Source organism: Andrographis paniculata, unplaced genomic scaffold (assembly GCF_009805555.1).
Source record: "Andrographis paniculata isolate CXL003 unplaced genomic scaffold, ASM980555v1 Contig60END, whole genome shotgun sequence".
Classification (NCBI taxonomy): Eukaryota; Viridiplantae; Streptophyta; class Magnoliopsida; order Lamiales; family Acanthaceae; genus Andrographis; species Andrographis paniculata.
The window spans coordinates 1,905,576-1,925,726 of NW_026137596.1; the positions used below are offsets into that span (position 1 = coordinate 1,905,576).

At 32.6% G+C, this 20,151-nt stretch overlaps 4 protein-coding genes across 8 annotated transcripts; 2 read left to right on the forward strand and 2 right to left on the reverse strand.

Annotated features, from left to right (window-relative positions):
• Positions 1-15: 15 nt before the first annotated feature.
• On the reverse strand, positions 16-2,087 carry LOC127259916 (protein GRAVITROPIC IN THE LIGHT 1-like). 3 transcript variants are annotated; one of them, XM_051287532.1, is made up of 2 exons: positions 1,915-2,087; positions 16-1,534 (listed from the first exon to the last, which is right to left on the reverse strand). In XM_051287532.1, the coding sequence occupies exons 1-2, from the start codon at positions 2,008-2,010 to the stop codon at positions 269-271; spliced, it is 1,362 nt and encodes a 453-aa protein (XP_051143489.1). In that variant the 5' UTR covers positions 2,011-2,087; the 3' UTR covers positions 16-268. The 3 variants fall into 3 exon arrangements, with proteins under 3 accessions (XP_051143489.1, XP_051143490.1, XP_051143491.1); XM_051287533.1 differs by having other exon boundaries at positions 16-1,651; positions 1,915-2,034; XM_051287534.1 differs by having other exon boundaries at positions 16-1,654; positions 1,915-2,004.
• Positions 2,088-10,325: 8,238 nt separating this feature from the next.
• Positions 10,326-12,179, forward strand: LOC127260109 (CBL-interacting serine/threonine-protein kinase 11-like). The gene has a single exon (XM_051287786.1). The coding sequence runs from the start codon at positions 10,534-10,536 to the stop codon at positions 11,881-11,883; it is 1,350 nt and encodes a 449-aa protein (XP_051143743.1). The 5' UTR covers positions 10,326-10,533; the 3' UTR covers positions 11,884-12,179.
• Positions 12,180-12,793: 614 nt separating this feature from the next.
• Positions 12,794-14,808, forward strand: LOC127259559 (uncharacterized). 2 transcript variants are annotated; one of them, XR_007840513.1, is made up of 5 exons: positions 12,794-13,141; positions 13,235-13,373; positions 13,863-14,034; positions 14,241-14,458; positions 14,534-14,808. XR_007840513.1 is itself a non-coding variant. In XM_051286948.1 (5 exons), exons 1-4 carry the CDS (start codon positions 12,963-12,965, stop codon positions 14,425-14,427), a joined length of 639 nt encoding a protein of 212 aa, XP_051142905.1. In that variant the 5' UTR covers positions 12,794-12,962; the 3' UTR covers positions 14,428-14,458; positions 14,534-14,808. The 2 variants fall into 2 exon arrangements, 1 of the variants encoding a protein (XP_051142905.1); XM_051286948.1 differs by having other exon boundaries at positions 13,863-13,996.
• Positions 14,809-15,067: 259 nt separating this feature from the next.
• On the reverse strand, positions 15,068-17,821 carry LOC127259557 (CBL-interacting protein kinase 2-like). 2 transcript variants are annotated; one of them, XM_051286946.1, is made up of 3 exons: positions 17,689-17,761; positions 17,308-17,511; positions 15,068-16,907 (listed from the first exon to the last, which is right to left on the reverse strand). In XM_051286946.1, exon 3 carries the CDS (start codon positions 16,528-16,530, stop codon positions 15,160-15,162), a length of 1,371 nt encoding a protein of 456 aa, XP_051142903.1. In that variant the 5' UTR covers positions 16,531-16,907; positions 17,308-17,511; positions 17,689-17,761; the 3' UTR covers positions 15,068-15,159. The 2 variants fall into 2 exon arrangements, with proteins under 2 accessions (XP_051142903.1, XP_051142902.1); XM_051286945.1 differs by lacking the exon at positions 17,308-17,511 and having other exon boundaries at positions 17,689-17,821.
• Positions 17,822-20,151: the final 2,330 nt, after the last annotated feature.

Sequence of the window (20,151 nt, forward strand, 5' to 3'; positions counted from 1 at the left end):
CAAAACAGTGCTAATTAATTCAAATCAACATCATAAATCCTTTCCTACAATACAAATCACACATGCATCCCAAAACTAGGAACCTCAACACAACCAAAAATACATACATATAACATTCAACGCCTTAAACTACAACACATAGCTAATGTAATCGAACAACAAAGCACATATGGCATCTTCTATAAACAAGAAATCACTCCGACAACTCGACTGCAATTTGTCGCGCACGCCGCTTAATTCAATCATCAATCTACGGCTACAACGTCGCCTAGACAACGAGTTTAGAAATGTACACCCGAGAACGTACTAAATTCTCCCTTATCACAAAACCCGGCATAACAAAAAACTCAACCTTGCATCCTTCATACTTCTCGTCCATCGCCAATTTATACTCTTTAAGTTCCTCAACGACCTCCATATGATCCCCTAAGAACTCGCTACCTTCCTTCACACCGAACATCTCAACTTTAGGCTCGACACAACTGCTAAATCCTTGCAAATACCAAACACATCTCGCCATCGTGACAAATGCGCGATAATATGAAGTAAATGGATGAATCCCGTTCGCCACGGAGTTCCTATGGTCCAAATTACCGAAGAAAGACATTTCCATCTCGGGATGAACCACCGAAAGATATTTTGTGCAGCAGAACTTTGCGAAGCACGATCGCGGATCTTCCATCAAAGCAAGAATAGGATCATCCGATTTCATAACATTCTCGAAGAAACAAGCCTGCGGCGTAGCAAAGCCTTGAAACATTCTTCGCGCAACATAAGCTTCGAACGCGAATTTTTTGTGGGACCTCTTTGCGTACGCGACGGATGTTTGTATCGCATCAGCAGCCTCGTCTAGATCCCAACCAGAAACCTTCATCAAAGTGATCAACAGCTTTACAAAGTCGTGAATCGCCTTTCCAACACTCTGAACGACATTCTCGAAGGACTTGTGATTTAAACTTTTGAGTACCCTTTCCCTCTCTCGCGTTCTTATGTCTTCCGCCAAGATTCTATTCCATTTTTCCAATTCACAAAGCTCCCGGTGCAATTTCTTCGCCGTATTCTCCTTAAATTTGGCGTAAGACTTCATCTTCTTGAGTGTCCTCTCTTTCAACTTAACTTCTGCAATCAAAATCGCCGAATCATAATCACCTTCCTTCAATAGCTTCTCCTTGTAAGTCTTCTTGATCTTGCAGAGCATCTCGAACCGCGACACCACATCTTCATCGGCAGCTCTGATTTTTTCAGGGTCGTAAGGAACGTGCGCTTCTTGTAGCCTAACATATGCTAATTTCAAATCCAAGAGTGTTTCGAACAGCTTCACTATCTCGAAGTGACTGCATACATTCCCCTTCTTTTGCTCATCAACATCATCTTGTTCCTCATCCAATTCAGCAACAGCATTGCTAGAAATCATCTTGTATACTTGATCAAGTTCTTTGATTTCAGTTCTGAAAACACCAATGGACCTAATCTTAATGACCTCAGCAATTTTTGAAGCCATCTGCGGTCCAATACTAGCAGCAACTTCCATCTCCTGAGTATATTCAATCCAAACACCTATTACTGCACCACCAAATCCAATATCTTCCCCTAAACCCTAAATTAGGTATTACTGAATCCTGCCAATCAAAGCCTAAGCGAGCAAGCAAATCTGCTACGAAAAGGAATGCGTTCAAATGTGAACTCGCCGTCGTTTTCAGGTAAGTAATTCCAGAATCAAAATGCTTCAAAAGAGCTCCAGCAATAGGAGATTCTCCAAAATATAAAATACGAGCGCAACAAAATCAATTCTGCGCATAACTCTAACCTTTTGCAGTCAAACTATCCGTAAAGCACACATCAACCGACAAGCTTTCACCGGATAACAGTAAGAATAAGAAACTTTCAAAAAAAACAAAGCTGCGAGAAACTTACCACGGAAGTATGAAACCAAATCGGACAGTAGTGAAAATCACGCCGTCGAAGAGTCGATTGAAGGAGAGAAGCACGACAAAGGGCACCAAGGCACATTGTGCATGAGCATTTACAGAGAAAGTGGCTTCAGTGGGATAATTTTGATTGCTGCGGCCATGGCCATGGGGTCTGAGCCTGACATCAAACAGTAGCAAGCATTGCTAGACGGCGTCGTTTTGCAGTTCAGAGGGAATCTGCAGCGGAAGAGGGAAACTCAAAAACATTCAAAAATGTAAGGGTGTTTTAGTAAATTCGATGTTAATATTTATTATTTTTAAAAATGATTTTTATATTTCAAAATAGACTCAAGTTGTATCCAAAGAAAAATTAATGAAATTTTAGAATTACAGCTCTGAGCCTTTTTAAAAGCCCAAATATTAAAATGTCCATAGGTTCGTGTTGTTGAGTGAAACTTTTAAATTTAAATTAAATTTTTATATAGTAGTTTTAATCTATTAAAAATATGATTATTAATTTAAATTATTTTTTGAATAAAAATATTATTTTATACTCCATTAATTGAATTAAATACTTTATTTTCATTCTTTCTAAATTTTAAAATTTTAAAATCTTATTTTAATATATATATTTTTTATTATTAATATTTATTATAACATTTTTGAAAACATAAGTAAATAAACTCTCTAGTATATATTGAATATTAACAAATCGTAGACATAACGTAAGACCAAAAGGGTGTTTTGTTCGTGGATTTTAGTTTTTGGGTTTAAATTTTTAAATAATAAAAAATTGAATTTGAATAGTTATTTTATGTGATATAAATAAAAATTGATGTGATGTTTTGAATGTAAAATAAATTTATAATATAATATAAAAAAAGAAAAGTAATTGTTTGATATGATATTCTGAAAAAATAAAAAAAAAATAAAATTGAATAGTAAAAATTTATCGTAAAATTTACAAAAGAACACAAACAAAGAGTTTCTTGATTTGTATTTTTATTAGATTGAGAGACAATAGTTAGAAACGCCGTAATTATTTTCACTTGTATTACTGTAGATACGAGAATTTATGTAAAGTATAATTAGTAAGTAATTAAGAAATATATTATTAAAAATAATTATTATTTAGTAAAAATAATTATAAATTAAGATTAAGATAACTAAATAGTTTACTTAATATTTAAAAAAAAAACTAAATTTTAAATTTTAAAATATGATTAAAATGATAATTAATTTTCCAAAAAATAAAAGTGCAAGTTACGTGGGACGGACGAAAATAGAAAATAGAGAGAAATTATATGGGATAGAGGAGTATTACTTATATAAATCATTTTCAATGTAACCAACAAACAAGTTTCCAATTGAGAATTATACAATAAAATAATTTTCTTTTCAATCAAAAGAAAGTTAAAAAGAGCACATAATCATTATTTTTTAGAAAATAAAAAAAATACATGATGGATATTGGAAATATCCGTGTGGTGAAATTTAAAATAAAATAGATGGTCTAAATCGAAACAATCGATTAATCCATGCATTTGAGGACACGTGCACGAATTATTGACACGTGCAAACTATAATTAATGATTGACACCCACAGTTGTAATAATAAGTAAAATGAATATTATTTAATTTCAACAATTATATTATCACTTACTAAATGCATTATTTTTTTTCATTATCTTCTCAATAATTTGATTATATATATATATATATATTAAGCAAGACAGATGTTAACAATACCCATAAGCCGCAAATATTCCAATTTTCAGTCACATCAAAATATTTATTTATTTATATTTGTGTGAACAGAATCACATTATTGAGATGCACTATGGCTATGCGCCACTCGACTCAGCTTTAAAAAAAATAATAAAAAAGTAAATAAATAAATAAAAATATGAAACCCAAATTTGGCCACATGTACAGATTCACTACGGGTGTGTTTGTTTGGAGTTTGGATTTTGAGTTGGGATTTGAACAGTACAAATTTTGAATTTAAACAGTTGTATAATGTGATATAATAGGTGTTTGATGTAATATTTTGAATGTAAAATTAATTTTTAGTATAATATACTCCCTCCGTCCCAAAAGAATTGTCTTATTTTTCTATTTTCGTCTGTCCCAAAACAATTGTCTTGTTTCCTTATTTAGTAATCATGGTCCCCGCTTTATAGCAAAATTATTCATACTTTTCCAAACTATCCCTAATTATTACTATAACATACTTTTTAAAATCCTTCAAAAAGTAAGGACATTTTATTCTTTTATATTCTATTTTATACTCTCTTTCAATATACTATTATTCCTTAATTTCGGTGTCAACTTCCAACAAGACACTTCTTCTGGGACGGAGGGAGTATTCTACTCATAAAGTATACAGTTACTTTTGGTGCGGTGTTTAAAAAATAATAATATTTTAATTATAGTGGGTAGTTAAAAGTAGTATTGTGACATTTTTGCTCTTACTTTTTGGTGTAAAAGTAATGATGTGATGTAAAGTAAGAGTATTTGTGGAAAAAAGTAAGGTATTTAATGAAATGTTTACTTTGTAATTGGACGTCCCAAAATAAAAATATGTATACACGGAGGGAGTACAAAATAAGTGTTGATTTGATATTTTTACGGAAAAAAATGGGATGAATAGTATATTTGGAGAGAATCCCAAACAAACACACCCTGCATTCCTTTTTTTCATATTTTATTTATTTATTTATTATTATTATAAGTAATCCAATAATTTGAGTTCGGTCGCACGTTGCTCTCCTCACCTTCAATAATATGGCTACAAGCAACAGCTGCTTTTTTTTTTTTTTTTTTTTTCAATGGGGTAATTATTTTATTTTTTTTATTACATATAAAAAAATTTATTATGTTGATTATTTATTTGAGTAAAAAAATAATCTTGTATGCATTTTTAGCACGCTCACGTAATAACAAAAAATTAGTAAAATATATCAATGTTATATACGAATATATTACTTAATATTAAAATATAACCTAAAGGTTCCTCACCCGTAATATCAAATAAATCATCTTAGTCGTCATCGAAACAAACAAATAAATAAATAAATAAATAATCTCATAATTGACTATTTTTAATGAGTCAATTCAACTTTTATATGTCATACCCGTGAATTTTTTTCCTTTTCTAGAAAATTCCGTGTTTGTTTTGACATTATTTTTAAAATTTTTACTATTCAAATTATATATAAAAAAATATATAGTATTTGCTTAAATAAGATATTGTATTAAAATTATTGTTTAAACTAATAAATCAAAAAGGAAAATCACATTTTTTAGATTTGATTTAATTTTTAATTTTGAATTTTTTTTATACTAATTCAATATAATATTTTGTGAAACATAAATAAATAATGGTAAAATAAGTTTGAAATGATAACCAAACACATCCACAAATTCAATTCAGAATGTGGCAGGTGATCTGAGCCATCGGGGGTTTGAACCCATGACCTCATAGTCACAGGTCCAACCTCTACAGAACGAATTTTTGTTTTGTATTTTATGGTTTGTTAATAGAATGAATTTTTTCCCGGTACCTTTTAAATATTTTTTATATATAATTTTATTTCTAAATGTTTAATTATGGAATAATAATAATAATAATAATAATAATAATAATAATAATAATATTGACGTATAATGATTAATTTGATAAGCAACATTTTTTATCATGTGGAAGGATGACATACATCGAAACCAGACCATACCACCCCCCCCCCCCCCCCCAACTCCAACTTACAATTTATGTCACAATTTCAAATTTTAGGTATGAGTTAGGGATGTGATTTCTAGGTCATGGTTACGTCTATATATGTACTTGTTCTACATTTTTTTTTTTTAACTTTTTATCTCTCATAATAATTAATATATATTTTTTATTTTGAGTAAAATTTATGAATCAAAATATACTTTAACAAATATATAGTCAACTTAATTAACAATTGCACATCAAATAGGACTTATTCAAAAGTTAAAATTTAATGTTTTATTATTAAAAAATTCAAACAAAAAAATTAAATCCCACAAACAAACACACCTATCTATTTTTTCAAAAAAAAATATATTTTTATTTATGTTTAAAATTTCATTTCTTTTATAAAATTAGATTATGTTAAATATATAAATAAATATTTTTTTATTTATTTGTATTACATAAATTTTTATTATTTTTAAAATAATATTCATATTACATATATTTTTTATTGCATAATAATTTTTAAAATATTAAAATACATATACTAATTTTTTAATTATATATATTAATTTTATTTTAAAACTATTACTATTATTAATCATATAAAAAATTAAAAAATAATGAAATAATTTAATATCATTAACTAATTAAATATTACTACCTCCGTCCAACCAGAAAGTAAACACATATTTTTGGGTCATTGTACTTACCATTAAAAGTATCTTTATATGTGTATAATTTACTTTACAAATATCATTGTATTTATATCATAAGAGACTAATAGATGCATTTTTATCTTTCTTTTTATTTATTTATACTATATTTTGATATAATAATTAATATTCAAATATCAACCAAAAAAAATCACGGTATACTTTGTGGCCGAACGGAGATAGCATTACTTTAAATAACATACTATCTCCGTCTCATAACAAAGTATTTATTTTTTCATTTTAGTCCGTCCCATAACAAAGTATCCATTTTTTTTAATAACTGTATTATCTACCTAACCCATAACAAAGTATCCATTTTTTTTAATAACTGTATTATCTACCTAACATTAAAAATACTATTACAATTTACAATATATTACACAAATGTCATTATCTTTATATCACACATACTAATAAGATTATTTTAGTCATTTATATTTTATTCATACTATATTCTAATATAATACTAATATTTTTGTATCATTAACGAAAGAGGTCAATTGACTCTGGAACGAGTAATTTTTATGTTTTCAAATAACTTATTACTATGAATTTATGTTTTCAAATTTCTTATACCTCCAGATTTATTTGTTTTACATGGTTCGTCTGTGATTTGTTTTATCAAATTTAATTAATATAGTACTCCCCCCGTCCAGTTAGAAAGTATACCTATTTTTATTTTGGGACGTCCAATTACAAAGTAAACATTTCATTAAATACCTTACTTTTTTCCACAAATACCCTTAATTTACATCACATCATTACTTTTACACCAAAAAATAAGGGCAAAAATATCATTATACTACTTTTACCTACCAACTATAATTAAAATATTATTATTTTTTAAATACTGTGGCAAAAGTAATTGTATACTTTATGAGTGGACGGAGGGAGTATTAGGTAACACAATCTTACGTTAGAAAAAAATAATAATAATAAATAAATAACAACATGTCATACTATTAACTTGATATGCATACGTGACGTGACTTATTTGATATGATATGATGCAGCGCGGATTGTACACCTTACACGTGGCCCACACCATGTCGACGGTTTGGATGATTGGATCTAAATGGGACTCCGGGTCCCAGATTCCAACTGGAATATGCTGTGGGACTAATAGGACCACCAGCCCACGTTCCCGGTCGCATACTCCGCGCGTACAGGATAATTAGCCATTGGCTTTTTGTACAAAATATTTTTGAAATTTTATAATTATTCCATTAAAAAAAAATATTACATTATATATATATTTATGTTACATCGAACCAATATTCTAATTAAAAATTCAAAATATACTTTATTTGTATTTCAAATTGAAATCACCGCTCTTCAATGTCAAAATTTTAAAAATACTTATTTTTATAAAAAAAATTAATTGAAAATTTATTTATATAAAAACAAAAAATTATAAATCTAAACTCAAAATCAAGCCAAACACCCCATAAGTATTCAAAACCAAAAATTTATTGGAAGATTTTAAAAAATTGAGAAAAAAAAATAATATATAGAATTTTATAAGTTAAAATACATATATTGAAAGTAATAATATTACTATAATTAAAAACAAAAAACAAATATTGTAGGTAAACAATGAGTTTATTACTCAAGAAATAAGAAATACTTGTCCGTAAGGGATGACCCGGTGGGACGAGGATTAAACTTGTGACTAGATTTGTCAAAACGGGTTAGGGGAGTGCATTGACTCACAACCCATCATAACCCGCAAATAAGCGGGTTGTTTGTGGGCTAACCCGCGGCGGAGCGGATCAGAATTTCATCAGCCCAATTCAACTCACCAGCGGGTGGCGAGTTGAATTGGGCTGATAAAATATTAATGTGATAAATATTTTTTAATTAATATTTAAAAATAATTAAAAATAATTTTATTGTAGAATTTACATAATAAATATTTTAAAATAAATAACAAATATAAAAATTCTCAATTCTAAATATTATTAGTTGGTGTATTTTAAAAAATTAATAATAATAAATATTCAATTTTAAAAATAAATCATAATTAATTTTATGAATTTGTAAAATTATGAAATTATAAAATAGAAGACGAACAAAACAAATGATGAAAAATCGAAACAAACAATAGTGACATGATAACATAAGAAAAACAATGTGCAGACAATATTAATAATTTATTTAAGCTAATGATAATATAAATTTTATTTAATTCGTCTTAACTTAAAATATTTCTTTTTAGTAGATTAGAAATAATCATATTTTATTTATTAAATAAGGTATACAAGATGATTTTAATACTTTTTACTTTTGTAAGTTATTTATAAATTAATGGTATATTTATAGTTTACATAAAATTAAAATATATTCTGATATTAATATTTGATTATTTTTTTTATAATTTTTTAGTGTGATAGTAAAAAATGGTAAAAAAAACCTTTTAGTTAGACAGGTGAATACTAATTATTATATTTAATTGATCTGCGGGCTAACCCGCCCAATTGCGGGCTAACCCACCCTCAACCGGCAGCCCAAGCGGATTGGTCCATTTAGACCCGCATTTTAACGGTCTTAAAAAACCACTATCCAACACTCCTTAAAAGTAAAGCGGGACGGGCCAACCCGATGGGTTCAACTCATTTTGACGGCTTTACTTGTGACAATGAGGTTATTGGTTCAAACCTAAGTAAAATTAGATTTTTTATTATTTATATATATAATTTAAAAAAAGAATATAAAGACCAAAAGTAAAATACATAAAAACATTGATTTATACAAGTGGTGATATTTTTTTATCCTGAAAGATTTTTCATATTAAAATTATGCATGTCTTTCATATTTTATCTATGAAATTAATATCTTATAGTTTATCATGTTTCTATAAGGAAATTGTTTTTTTAAATAAATATATACAGTTAGGGTGTTTGTTTGAGAGATTTTATGGAATTTTTATTATTCCCACAAATTTTTTCATTAAAAACATCAAATCAAACATTTATTTTTTATTTTTTATATTATACTAAAAGTTAATTTTACATTCAAAATATCATATCAATTCTTATTTATATCACATCATATAACTATTCAAATTCAAAATTTTTACTATTCAAATCTCAACTCAAAATCCAAACCCTCAAACAAACACACCCTAAAATTCTTATAAAAAAATTAATTGTTTAAAATTGAAAAGTTTAAGCATAAATTAACTATATATTAATTAATGTGGGACATAACTAGTAATTCTTATGTAAACACATTAATTGCTATTTAAGGTGAAGTCAAAATTTATAACCGCCATATATAATTCTCCTCAACACTTTTATTCAATATAATATATACCATTAATCAATGTGGTCATGAAATCTTAAACCCTGACCAGTGCTTTTGTGCCGCGTTTACATTATTATTATTATTGCTCACCCTGTCCTATTATTATTATTATTATTATTATTAATGTGAGCAGTATCGATACTATCGTATGTTATTTTATAAAAGATAGTAGTGTAATTAGTCGATAGTGACAACAGGACTTTGTTTTAATTTGTGTTTGTGTTTTATTTATTTATTTATTTGTAATTTGATTTGTAAGGTAAATAATTGTTATATTATATATATAAAAAAATTTACATATTTTTTCATAAATAATCATACAATTGCAAAATAAAATAAAATAATAATAATAATAAATGAATAAGGTCGAGTGCGTTGAGCAATTCAATGTACTAGTCTTAAATTTTAAATTCTAAAAACTAACGTCAATAATTACAACCTCTTCCGTAATTAGTTAATACAATTCACACTTTTTTTTTTTTTTGTTATAAAATATTGGCACTATTCGTAAATTTATTACTTATTGCTGACGTAATAAAATTAGCATCAGAATATCTATTGGCATAGCCATTTAGGCACACCATTAATTAATTTTATTTTTATTTTTCAATTTGCAATATTTTTTAAAAAAATTTACAAATATATATATATATATATATATGTATAAATATCGATATATAACTGCAACCGCTTCACGCGGAAGACGGAGTTCCAACTCTGAGATTTTTGATCCATTCAATCCTTGAAATCGCTAATCTCACCGATTTACCATTTTTGGCAGTGAAGTTTGCGGCCGTTGGCTTTTTGAAGCTGAATTCAATCCGCACCTCGACAAAATTTCTGTCAGCTTTATAGGATTTTCGGTCTCTGGTTTGCCAAGATGCTGTGGGGGACCGAAGAATCCTCGAGTTACGGTCAGGCGGATATGACGGACGCCGACTCCGACTCGTCGCCGTCGTCGTCACCGTCGCGAGATATGGCTTTATCGCCGGAGAATCCGTTGTTTAACAAATACGAGATCGGAAAGCTGCTTGGATGCGGTGCGTTTGCCAAGGTATATCACGGTAGAGATGTTTCCACAGGGCAGAGCGTTGCGGTTAAAGTAATACATAAGAGCAGGCTGAAAAATAAAGTGAATCTGATGAACAATATTGTTCGTGAGATTTCGATTATGAGTCGGTTGAGCCACCGGCACGTTGTGAAGATTTTTGAGGTGTTGGCGACGAAAAGGAAGATCTATATTGTGATGGAGTATCTCAAGGGCGGAGAGTTGTTTTCCAGAGTCTCAAAAGGTCGATTCAGTGAGGATCTCGGCCGAGAATACTTCCACCAGTTGATTTCCGCCGTGAGCTTCTGCCACCGCCGCGGCGTCTACCACCGGGACCTGAAGCTTGAGAACATGTTACTCGACGAGAACGGCGTCCTGAAGGTCTCCGACTTCGGACTCAGCGCGCTGAAGGATCAAGTCCGCGCCGACGGACTCCTGCACACGCTCTGCGGTACGCCGGCGTACGTCGCGCCGGAGATCCTCGCCAAAAAAGGCTACGACGGCGCGAAGGTCGACGTGTGGATGTGCGGCGTCATTCTGTTCGTCCTCACCGCAGGTTATTTACCTTTCAACGACCACAATCTGATGAACATGTACAGGAAAATTTACAAAGGCGAATTCCGGTGCCCGAAGTGGATGTCGCCGGACCTACGGCGGTTCATCGCGCGTCTCCTCGACACGAATCCGGCGAGGAGAATCACCATAGATGAAATCAAAGAAGATCCATGGTTCAAAATCGGTTTCAGCGACACCGCATCGGAGTACCTCCCCGCCGAGTCGCAAGACGACGAGAAGAAATCCTTCGAATCGCAGGATCTAAACGCATTCGACATAATCTCCTTCTCTCACGGCCTGAACCTCTCCGCAATGTTCGACGAGACTCACAGCGCAACGGAGGACGTCGACCGCCTCACGGCGGAGGATTCGCCGGAGGGAGTTATCAGGAAGGTGGAGGCGGCGGCGAGTGCAAACGACGCCGACTTGTGGGTGAGGAGAACCAAGGGGTACGGCGTGGAGCTGGAGGGGCAAAATAGTAATTTCGTGGCATCTTTAGAGGTTTTTCTGTTAACTGACCGGTTGGTGGTCGTGGAGGTGAAACGTATATCGGGGGACGCCGAGGCGTTCTCCGACCTGTGGAGGGACAAAATTAGACCGGTACTTCAAGTTTCCGGTAATCATTAGGATTCTGATGGTCCCCGGCCAATTGTTTAGCTGGGGGCATTTATGTCTTTTCGCTGATCATATATTAATAATAAAAGTGGGGCTAAACATGCAATTGTATAATGTAGTGCTACTACGAAGAAAATGTGTCTGCTCGAAAAAGCACACTGCTATATTATATTGAGAGCCAGACAGAGGATATGAATCCTCCTTTGGAGGATATATATATATATATATATATAATATAATGTGAATTTCATGCACGCACACACAAGGATAATACTAGTAATATTTTTATGCCATGTTACTGAAAAGTTGTTAACAGATTTAGTTAAAGCGAGTTTTCAACGTTTGCACCTAGTTTATTCATAGTGAGAAAACACATTCTTTTAAGGAAGGGAAGTGAAATAAACGTAACTCATGATCTAGTTAATTGTAATGTATTGAATAAAAAATATGTGATAAGTATTGTTATTCCAAAACATTATTTTAAATAAAATATATCAAACCCATAAACAACCGTAAAAGTTGTTAGGATAAGGAGTGAATCTCAAAAGATAGCACAAAATAATAGATAGAATTTGGTAAATATGTATAATATGAAAAAACTCCTCGGCAAGGAGGACGATCCAATTCTTCAATAATATTTTCCTTCTTTGATTCCTGCATTTAGTTCATTTATTTTTTTTATTGTTTTTTTTTTCATATATTTTTTTTCTTGCTTTTTTGATTTATTTAATTTTTCTGAACACTATTTCAAAATTTGTTCTTGATGAAATCAGAACCCATTGAATTCTGACGCTCATTTCAATAATGAATAAGTAGATAAAATTGGAATATAGTATTCCTATTTAAATTGTGTAAACCAAACCCAGCGAATGAGTCCAATCCAATCCACGGGGGCCTCGTATATCGTTCATGTGAAGGGTATAAAAGCCCGAATTTGAATTCGGGGGCCCATTAGCAATATGAATAGAACTACAGAAGAACGTACATACAAGGCGCAAGGAGGGCCGATAGAAGGTGTAGACGAACGCACCGTTCGATTTCAGCGCTGCGAATTGGGGATTAATTGATCATAACACTCGGATCGTCGTGCGATGGGCAAAAGGAGAAGGAGAGAACCTGCAGCAGAAACCCTAATACCAACGCACGAGATTGGGGAATCAATCGGTGCAGCAGGAGGAGTAAAGGAAAGGAATTCGAAAGGGGAGAAATTCATCGCATGCTATCTTCTGACCTCGCTCTGCCCGAGATTCAAAGGACAGACCTACATAGGGTGAGATTTCGATCAAAAATAGGTCGCATCGCTCATCGGAAGTATTTGCTTAATCTGATGATGGTGGTGAACTGGCAATTCAATAATTCGAAGGTTCACGGTGGATCCGCGGCGGAGAATACGGCAGCACAATGGCGAAATCGGGAGCGGCGCTTGGAGGACGAGGCGGAAGCGTCCGTGGGAGATGGTGCTCTGCATCTATGGCTTCCCTTCCAATGTTGCTGCTCTTCAGGTTAGTACTGCGTATTAGCTAGCTCATAATTGTTCATGTCAAAAACTTTACTCAATTCATTTTCAGTTGAACTTCATTATATCATAAAAAAAAAAAATAAATTAAAAAAATCAAACAGTTTGGATCATTCAATTGAGATGAACATGTTATGGCTCATGAATTCCCCAATGCAAGTGTATCTTACTCAGTACCGAGGAGAGGAAGTATGATCATTTCATTTATATCCATATCATCAAGTCATGAGTGTGCATATATGTATATCCATACATATTATGTTAATATATACCATGTGATGTCTATTTACACTTTATTTGCTATCGATTTATATTTCATGTGCTCTCAGCAACATACCGACGAAAATGACAAATACCCTATCTGGAACAACCACCATATATATTATCCATACCACAGTTTGAAATTTTATTGTATGTAATGCAAGGAAGAGCAACAGAGTGATGATGGTTAAATCATTTGCTTGAAAACTTGCAGTTCGAGTGGGCATGGCAACACCCGAGAAGATCGCTCGTAGTTAGAGCAGCAGCTGCAAGTTTCAAATCCGTCTCCGGACTTGTGAACAAAATTAAACTTGCGGTCGCTATGCTCAGTCTTCCAGCTTGGCAGAGGTGTGGTTGCAATGCATTGTCCCTCAATTATTGTTTGGGTATGATTAAAAGCTACATATATGATAAGCTTTTTTAATAAAATGTGGTTTCATATATATATTATAATTATTTATCGAAGAATTTTAAGATTCATTTCTTTTTTCTTTCAATATGCAGTAGATTAGGTTGGAAGACTATAAATCGGAATAGCTATCGAAAGATGTTACTGATTGTTCTATTTGTTTGTTTCTCTTTATGTGTTCAGTTTGAACCTCACGATGAATTTCTTCTCAACACGATACGAAACCTATATCTCTGGTTGTCCTGGGGATCAAATTCGGATGCAGGTCTGTTCGATTGAGGGTCTTCCCTGTTATGGTCGAAAATCAGGTGAAGCAGACAAATCTGAAGGTGTCGAAGAGTTTTCTGAAGAAAAATTGCACGTACATTGAGTTGGAAAGACGATGCTATCACAGCTTCCAGGTAAAGTATATAATGTTTAGACGATTCTTTTTCATCGTTTAATCGTGACAAAGGATGGTTAATGAATGCGATCAGGAAATTACATGATGGTTTGGAACTGCCTCAACGGGAGAGAGAGAGAGAGCGTAAGTTTCAATCAAGAATCGACCAGACTATCAGGTATTCCTATTCCTTGCTTTTGTTATAAATGCCAGTCTATCGGGTATTCCTATTCCTTGCTTTTGTTATAAATGCCGTCGATTTATATAATATGTTGAATTACCAGGAACACTATATGTTGTATAGATATAGGACTGACTTGAATTACACGGTATAGTCGATTATTGAAGTTATTTGTTGTTGGACATGAAGTTTGGATCTTGGAGGCAAATCTTGTTAGGACAAGATGTTCTTTAGCATAGCACACATAGGATTAATGGGAAGGGCTCTTTACCCGAATTCTTGATTCGATTTTCTGCCATTACGGCTCAAAATGCGATCACATCGAATTATAGAACTGAAATAATTATCCGCAGCTACATCTGTCGAACTAAAATTACACCAACAAAAGGGCACGCCGTAAGGTTAAACTGTTAGTGATAAACATACAATGTCAAGGTCCAACACAAGTAAGCAAGAATGTTACCCATTTCAAATGTAATTTGTATATTGCCTATAGGATATAACAGATGCACACAGATAGAAGAAATACACACACACAGTTACGTACCCAAAATCTCGGTACCACCTTCGGGGAGTTGATGTATGTGGTCCTGTTGTGTCTGGTTCGGATGTTGTACAAGGTTGTCTTCCTGTGGCGTCGCAGCCCAAACGATGTCCTGGAGTCCCGGCCTTATCCCCTCGTCTAGTATCTTCTGATACTCAAGTGTGTCCCCGCTTGTTTTCTTCACTTCAACCAAATGAATCTCGGGGCTTAGCACAAAGATCTCAGTGTCGAAGCACAAGACACCTTTCCGACCTTCCTTAATTCCTTCAAACTTAAACAACCCGCCGTCCTTTTTACTTATCTTCATCTTCATTCGCTTGGCGATTTCCCCGAGCTTAGAGACGATTACCGATGCAGGTTTCCAAGAAATAAATCGGGAATCCTTTTTCGAAGTGGAATCCTCGAAAAGCCTTGATAGATCGAACCCGTCCGACATGGAAACAATGTGGAATGCGTTCAGATACGACATCCTCGAAGGTCCTTCAGTGTCGGATGAACTACTACTTTCCGGATCGTTTATTCTTCTCTTGGGCTGTAACCCTCGTTTGAACCACGAGCTTTCCTTAATCTTTTCGATTGTGATTCTACTGCTCGGATTCGGATCTAATATTCTTGCGAGAAGCTTGCGCACTTCGAGCGAGAACCAGCTCGGGAATTTATATTCCGCTTTCCCGATCTTTCTGTACATCTCCATCAAATTCGAGTTATAGAAGGGAAGATAACCAGCCAACAAAACAAAAAGAATCACTCCACATGACCAAATATCAGCCAATGCCCCGTCGTAGCCTTTCCGGTTGATTACTTCGGGTGCAACATAAGCAGGCGTTCCGCACGTAGTGTGCAGAAGCCCGTCGTCTCTCTTGGACTCGGTTATGGCACTCAAGCCGAAATCAGAGACTTTGAGGTTCTCGTTTTCATCTAATAATATATTCTCGGGTTTTAGATCCCGGTGGTAGACACCCCGGCTATGGCAGAAATCTACGGCATTTATCAACTGCTGGAAGTATTTTCGCGCAACGTCTTCTTTTAGTTTTCCCTTGGCCACCTTGTTGAAGAGCTCGCCTCCTTTGGCGTATTCCAGTACGAAATATATCTTCGTTTTGGTAGCCATTACTTCGTGCAGGTGAATGATGTAAGGATGCCTAACTAGTCTCATTATGGATATTTCCCGTTTGATCTGATCTACGACTCTTGCCTTTGAAATCTTGTCTTTGTCTATCACTTTAATGGCCATGCTCTGCCCCGTTTGGAGACTCCGGGCGTAATAAACTTTTCCAAACGTGCCTTGGCCTAATAACCTCCCCAACTCGTATCTTTGCATCAATATAAAACTCCTATTGTCCATACCGAATCTCGGGAAAACCATTTAGCGAAATCTATCCCTATGAGTTAACCGAATGTAAGCAAGGATGCATATCTTCTAATTGATTGACTCGACTCAACCATCTGCGACCAAGATTGAGTCGAAGGCCAACCATTCAACCTAATCGACCCCAAGAACTCTGCCTGGGAACTACTCTCCCATTCAGAATCAAAGCTCAGTAAATCCACTGAGGGAAAGGGCTTGAATACCTCAGAGAAGAATCTCGAATCAAGAAGAACTTTCAGCATTCCCCAGTTTTTGTTCAAAATCAACCGAAGAAAAAGCTTAAAAGGTACTGCAACTAATACACTTCAGCCCACCACTTGAAGCATGATGCAGAAGACCATCGAGATTTTGATTCTTGATAAATAAACTCGAAGCTGCGAAAAACAGTCATTTTACATCACATAACTCAATTAAAATCCTTCGTCGAACAATAAATGTTGCAAAGAGAACTAGAGAATGCATCAATTTAGCCACGCCGGGCACTGTACATGCTTGAATAAGAAACAACAGAGCATAAGAAAAATAAAGAAAAGAAATGAAATAGAATTTCAAAGTGGCTTTTCTTCATTACTAAGCTATTTACTTAAAAACAGTCTAGCCTCAGAGTCAGAGAATGGATGTTTTTTTTATAACTTCGAAGCAAAGATATCTGATAAAATGAATCAAATCTAAACTCGGAACATTATCGGTTACAGCAATTTAGCACCACAATTGATGGAAAAGCAATAATTAGGGTTAAAGCTTAAAAGCATCGCCTGTACAGTTGTTATTTACCATGTAAGTTCCAGATCAATCAACAATCCCTAAAAATACCCTAGAACAGATCCAGCCGAACACATTCGTGAGTCTATAGTCAAGATTCGCTTGATTTTTGAGAGTTAGCTGATCCGTAACTGCTCATGTATGTATATATTTCTGCTGAGATTCAACTACCGTTAAACAAAATCGAGAAAGGTTGAAAAACGAAGATTACGAACACTGCACCATAAGACAACGAACGCAGAAACAGTAAGATCGCAATCACAATCAACATCAGCCACAAATATCAAAATTAAACAAAAGGAACTAAAGACACGAAGAATAACCAAATTTCCACAAATTAGCTCGCACAAAATCTGTCGAAATCAAGGCGAAACATAAGCGGATTGTTGTTACCTTCCGTAGAGATGGGAAATGGCGAGGATGGCGGTGAGCAGTGGGCAAAGAAAAAGGGTGATACAGAAATACATAGATACATATAGATACAGTTTTGGTTGAAAAGCTAAGCTTGTAAATTAATTCCAACAGCGTGACAGATCACAAAAGCCTTACATAACAGCTAATCCAACGCGCCGCACTCGGCCCAATTAGTACCCGAACCCGGATTGTAATTGGGCTTTTCAAAAAGTCCGATATATTTTCTTTAATTAAATGGAGGATCTACTTCTTTGTGTTTGGCAAAGGAGGATTTGGTTTAAGATCTGTCTTAAAATAGAGTAATATTTAATTAAATATTTTATACTCCCTTCTTTCAGTCTTTTAATTAACTATTATTTTGATCTGTCCATAATAAAAAAATATTTTTTTTTATAATAATTACCTAACATTACAAATATCCTTTTAATTTATAATATATGATACACTCTTTATATAATATAATACCAATAAGGTGGATTTAGTTTTTTTTTTTATTATTTCTATTACAATAATACTAATATTTGTAAAAATTCGTAAAAAAACAAACAGATAGATAGATATGAGATAGAAAAAATATAATTTTTAGAAAACATTTTAAAAGATTTGTATTAGAGAAACACCTTAGAAATTCTCAAAAGTTAGTGTGTAGCCTTTGTTGTTCTAATCAAAATTATCCAAAACATTTTTTTAAAACAAAATTTATATACTACACATATTTTATTATTTTTATAATTCTTTATATCTCGAATAAATAAAAAAATTTCTTTATGTATATATTTTTAATCCTTTTCAATTTCTTTCCATAAATATTGAGTGTGTTTATTGGTAATTGTCTTTGGATTTTGATTTTTTTTTTATATTTAAATAGTATTTCTTCTATTAGTAAAATTTGTATATATTACATATTAATTTAAAAAATAAACATCCATAATCATTCCCATATATACCTATCTAATTTAAAAGACAAACAATAATGTTGCACGAAATGAATAAATAACAAAAAGCCTCCTTATACGCAACGATATATATTTTTAAAAAATAATAATAAAATAAATTAGTAAATAGTAATAACAGTTTGAAGAACACACGAGTCACGACTTGCATCTCGAAGATTACTTTAAAGCCCTCGTCTTTGAAAATTTCGATACACGTTCGTTCGTTCCTTCATAATTAATTAATTAATTAAATAAAACTAATTAATGGTTGCTCAACGTGTCCCAAAGTCAAACCCTCCACGATCTACCTATACATGTGACTGCCGAGTGAAATCTGGAAGTCACAGGATCTCAACTCCGGATTCAATCTGGACCGTTGATTCACCTGATATGTGGCAAAGATGCATCTGGCGTTGGACTTCCCGAGATATGTTAAAATATAAAACTATATGCAAAAATGTTTACATCCATACGTGTATGCTTTTCGCAAGTCGCTGTCTCCACAATTCTCACGAAGGCCATGTTTGGATCCACATTTTCAGTTTATTTGTACTACATCCCTCTATATAAAAAAAAAAAAAAAAAAAAAAAAAAAGAGTATTTTATAATAAAAAATAACAACGTTTTTAAAATAAAATAAAATCGTATTTTCAAAAAATAGGAATATAAATTATATGAAAAATATTATATCAAAACCCTAATTTTCATTCAAATCAAATTAAATACTCGTAACACAAGATTGCATATATATATATATATATAATTATTTATTTTATTTTAGAATTTTATATTGTTCGAAGCAAATTTTGATTTAAACTAATTTGAGTTCATATGAGTATTTTATCTATAGCCGGCAATGGGTCGATTCGTGTCGGGTTGAATACTTTAAACGGGTTAAATTACTCAATCATAACCCGAACCGTTTATGATCGTGTCGGGTTCGTGTTGACCCGTTTATTATCGTGTCGGATTCGGATTGACTCGTGTTGACCCGTAGAGTCGAATTTATTGATTCAAATTAAATAATTTTTTTTTTTATGTTTTCACGTTAATTTTTATTGGTTTGAGCGTAAATTAGGTTGATTTATTTAAAATTTAACATAGTTTAAATTAATTTATAAGAAAATTATTAAATTATAATTATTTTACATATTTAATAAATATATTAATCAATATTAATATATTATAATCGGGTTGTCGTGTCGAGTTCGAGTTGAGAATCTCAACCCTAACTCGACCCGTTTACTATCGTATCGGGTTCGTGTCAACTCTAACCCGACCCATTTACTATCGTGTCGGGTTTGTGTCAACCCATATACATAATCGGGTTGAAATATTTGACCTAAACCCAATTATTTCGTGTTGGGTTAGTTTTTGCCAGCTCTAATTTTACTTACATCTTGTTGTTTCAATTTACTTCAATTTTAAAATATTTTTACAATTCTCCGTAACTAATAATAAAAATTCAACTATTCCTAAATTACAACCAATGAATTTCCTAAAATTT